We start from the raw sequence: 4485 nt of genomic DNA on the forward strand, positions 1-4485 counted from the left end.
GATCCACATTTTCTTGACCCTACTGGGACTCGAACTCTGACCCCTCGGTCGTCCAGCCCGTAGGCAGTCGCTATACCTACTACGCTACCGGGGCTCACGTGCATGGGAAGCCTACTGTAGACCGTGGGTTAAAACATTATATAAGCAATTTGTTTTCATTCATGTATTGTATAATAATTATAATTATTATACAATACATGAATGAAAACAAATAATTATTATTAGTCTAATAATTAGACTAATAATTATTAGTCTGCCTGATTCGTTCAGTGTTTCGCCAATCTCCGTCCAAGCGTTTTCTCTTCTCATGCTGTCATAATAGTAGGCATGACTGCAGTCATAGAGGAGATTAATCTTTCCTCGAACGCCATGTCTTGCCTCATTGACACTCAACCCAGGAGACCCAGGAATGACAAAGCGTTTTGGTATGTGTGAAGGGGAATGCGGCGTGCCGCCATGACACTGCTGTGCAGAATGTTTGCCTCTTTGAGCAACAGAGACGATACTATACTATACTATACTATACTATACTAGCACCACACTACTCTAGTGGGCGCACTTCTATTTAAATACACGGAGAGCAGTGCGTCTGCAGCTTTTGCTCTGCACTGCGCGGATACAACACTGTTCTAGTGGGCGAGGACCTTTAGTGCCCAGCCTTTAACCTTGCCTTTCTCTCCCCTACACAAAAACCAGGCTTGTCCCAGCTCCCTTCCCCCCCTCCCACGCTACTGTTTTCACTTGTATACTTGTCCTTCCCCCCTTCCTTTTCTGCTCTCACATAGCTGTGTATATTTCCAACACCAGTCTGCTTTTACTGGTTGTCACGGTCTCTTTGCTTGTAGATTTCTTATATTTTTTCTTCTACCCTGAAGATGGAGGCGATACGTTCCTCTGAAACGTCAGTTAACACCACATATACACGGTGCCAAATCCCAAAAGACTGCTTTCTTGATATATCTTCCTTGGACTAGGTGAAAGATTTGTGTCAAGTGCATTCGAGTCAGCAGAAGAAGATGAACTGACAGAAGACTGAAACTGAAGCACTCAACAGATTTGTCTGATTCTCACTGTCTCATTCTGATTGTCCCACTGAGAGCAGTACCTCATTGTCACAAAGAAGGTATCTGAAAACTACTTTCTTTCTCTATGTTGTATCTGTGCGAGGTTGGTTTCTCTGCTACAAACACGACGGAGAGCGAGAAAGGCTGTGGCTTCAAACACCGCAGGTCTTAAGGGTGTGCCCGTCAACAATCCAACCTTGGTTGGACAAGGGACCTCACGAGACATGACCAAGCACAGGTTTTTACGCTACCATAAAGACTTGTTGTTATTTGGACTCATGTATATTTCTAAAAGTTGGTGAAGATGGTACATTAGAACAAATATTATTGTTTTTGGACATTATCCATGTCCTGTCTTTATCTAAAACCACTGTCCTGCTTATTTTTCAATTTTTTTTAAATAAAAAGGAAGATGATTTTGGATAAAGACAAGAGATGGAGAATGTCCAAAAACATATTTGTACTATTCATGCTTATATTTAAAAAAATCCTGTCCTCTTTATACTTACTGTAAACAGAAAACATTAATATAGCATTACAAGTTTCCATCAAAAAGCAAACTATTTTATTCAAGAACTGATTTTTCATTATTTCATTGAAAAAAAAAAGGTGTGAGAGAGGGGGGAAACATTTCTGAGACCAATACAATACCAATACCAATGGAATACATCACAGGATTTTTATAAATAACATCTTTTTCAATGATATGTAATTTAAATATTTGGAATAACAACCAATGTGGATATAAATTTTAAAAATAAATCTTCCAAAATTCAAGATCAATATCATTTTTAAAAATAACACAATGATCACAATTTTATCAATGAAACTTTCAGACACAATCTTAATACTACTTTTTAATGATAAAATCTCCCCTTAAAAATTGATGATGGTGTCTCCACAATTTTAGATCCCTTTTCAGTGCACCGTGAGTTGAATAGGGTTGAAAAACTCTCTGACATATATATGAAAGAAATATAGCTTCATCGCAAATACAGTATTTTTGAAACCTCTTACGTCAAAGGATAAATATTCTGGTGTTTTCTCCTCCTGTTGGGCCTAATCATGGTTAGTCAAACTGAGTCCAAGCTATTCAATAATGATTATTTCTACTATATTTCCAAAAATATGCTGAATAACAAAGACGGAACAAGACAGTATATTTACCACACAGAAGAGGCTGGAACAAATTAATGTCATAGCAGCATCAGATGCTTGTGGAAATTCCTCTAACAGACAAATTACTCTCCTCTAGTTCCCTGTCCAATACATAAGAGAAATGAAAGTATGCAAGGTTATTGATAAAGTCACTTACTTATTTGATATGCGTGTTGGCTTGCCATCAGTGCCCAATCCTGCTAACTTGCGACACCTATAGTTCTCATAATGTACATTGTTCGTGACATCCTTGAGGTCCTGCAGATGTGTGCGTATCAGCATGTTACGTAATGCTATGAAATCACAGTGCTCCAAGTTCTCCACTATATTGCAACACAAAACAGTTTTCAAATGATCAAGTATAATGTATGGTCACAGTAAATGGAAAAAAGATACATTTAATGTGAATTTATATTAACCTCTATACAGTACACACAGAAGATATTGTATGTGGGTGTCTGGAAGAGTGCTGATGAATAATGTTCTTCTTTTAAGGCAAATTCTGTACATAACATAGGACTAGTTTTTTAGGTTGAGCATAGCTTGAGTAAGCTAACGAATGACACAGAAAAGTTTGCTCCATATAAGGTTTAAAAAAAAACTACTTTTGAAAATGGTGAATGTATGAAAAAGAAACATGCCAATTCCCCTTAGATGCTGCATTGTAAATTTACATAAAATTGTGCATGTACATTATATGAAATTCATCTAAGTAAATCTCCCCCCCTCCACATTTCGATATGAGACAGCACTGTGACAAAGGTCTCCATAATAAGAATCCCACTTATTGAAGAGGTACAATATACTGTAACCATGACCTCTAAATGTAGAACCCTAAATTTTACCAAGAGAATAATACAAAAACATTCTTCATGCCATCTTGAACCTTTAACATTATGCACTAAATGCAGAGGCTGGCTCTGGCGCATTGAAGTCTGTACCTTCTGCAATGCCCCATGGATACTTTCTGCCACGTATCTTCTTGCCATCTACCTCTATCACGGTGTTGGAGCCAACCACAGCAAATGGCACGCGATCTCTCAACACTTTATGCAGTTTTGTTTCTTCCTCATCTTCTGTGTCAGGAAACTCATAGATTTTAATCTTGTGCTGTGAGATCTCATTCAGAACCTGCCAAAAAAAGAAGTCCACTGCGGATAGCATGATTAATATTCTGGCATATATGCTCAAGGCAAGAGCTGTGAAACCAGCAGAGACAGCTGCTGCTACAGCGTGACTCTGCACACCCACCCTTTGCTAGGCAACAGATCTGTAATATGCATAAATGAGGTTACTCGGGTATTTTCTATTTGGTCCATGCGATAGATACATGATGCAACAATACAAGAAATGCTGGGAGAGCTGTTTTCTATGCAGTCTGTGCCAAGGCTATATAATGAGCAGTAGCTGCTGTTACAAGTGAGCCTTGAGATGGCAGTAAGAAGAGTAGGAGCTTGGTGTGAGATGGCAGCGATCCTGGGAGTTAGGCCATTCGAGCAATGAATGAGTGGTGAGACAGTTTCTGGCCAGTAAGGATGTGAACACGGAAGCTGGGGAAGCTATGGCATTGGAAGCTGTTACTAGGCAATAACTGGTGAAGATAAAGCAGACTGAGAAGGAATAGTGCATGCTCTAGTGAATTGTAAAGTGTGTGAATTAGTGATAGCGCTATAGTTACTTGCAGTTACGATCTGTAAATGTTCGCTAAATCCAAGTACTGATCCGAACTCCATCTACAGTCACATACACGAGACAATATCTATATACAGGAAGCCAAAAGAAAAGCAAATGAGTCTCCTGGTAATTATGCAAGTTGCTGAAGTGCAAGCTATTATGGTACTTGAAGATACTTCCATTCCCTTATCTTACCCAACCATGTATAATCATCTAATGGGTTTAACCTAAAAATGAGCTGTTCAAGAAGAGGCATAGGAAAACTACTCTATGGGAAAATGACAATGCAGTTTCCTTCCGACTCCTTGCATTCTGGCAAGGCAGCGCTGCCAATAAAAGTGGCCAGAAGCAAGGAGTATGCACCAGTATTTGAGCAACAAACCCAGAAGTACCCACACCCCCAGAGAGAATGCAACCCTTAGAGACACACTTCAATTCAAACTTTGAAAAAAGGGTTATATTTATATTCTATAAGTTTTGAGAATTTGATTTGGGGTACAATTATGGGTTCAAACTCAACATTGGAAAGGCAGGGAAGGGGAGGAAGAAGAGAAAGGAATAGAGGAAGAAAGGATCTGGTGTCATGTCT

The 4485-nt window shown here is 39.0% G+C and overlaps 1 protein-coding gene across 3 annotated transcripts in view; it reads right to left on the minus strand.

The window, feature by feature from the left end:
* LOC111869154 (septin-7) overlaps positions 1 to 4485 on the minus strand; it is a 113224-nt gene that overhangs the window by 33104 nt on the left and 75635 nt on the right. For all 3 annotated transcript variants that reach the window (XM_023860415.2, XM_023860411.2, XM_033753302.1), the window contains exons 6-7: positions 3164 to 3353; positions 2380 to 2545 (exon numbers count right to left, since the gene is read on the minus strand). In XM_023860415.2, the coding sequence (XP_023716183.1) occupies positions 2380 to 2545; positions 3164 to 3353 (356 nt within the window). The remainder of the gene's footprint in view (positions 1 to 2379; positions 2546 to 3163; positions 3354 to 4485) is intronic.

The sequence above is a fragment of the Cryptotermes secundus genome, unplaced genomic scaffold, assembly GCF_002891405.2.
Source record: "Cryptotermes secundus unplaced genomic scaffold, Csec_1.0 scaffold947, whole genome shotgun sequence".
Lineage (NCBI taxonomy): Eukaryota > Metazoa > Arthropoda > Insecta > Blattodea > Kalotermitidae > Cryptotermes > Cryptotermes secundus.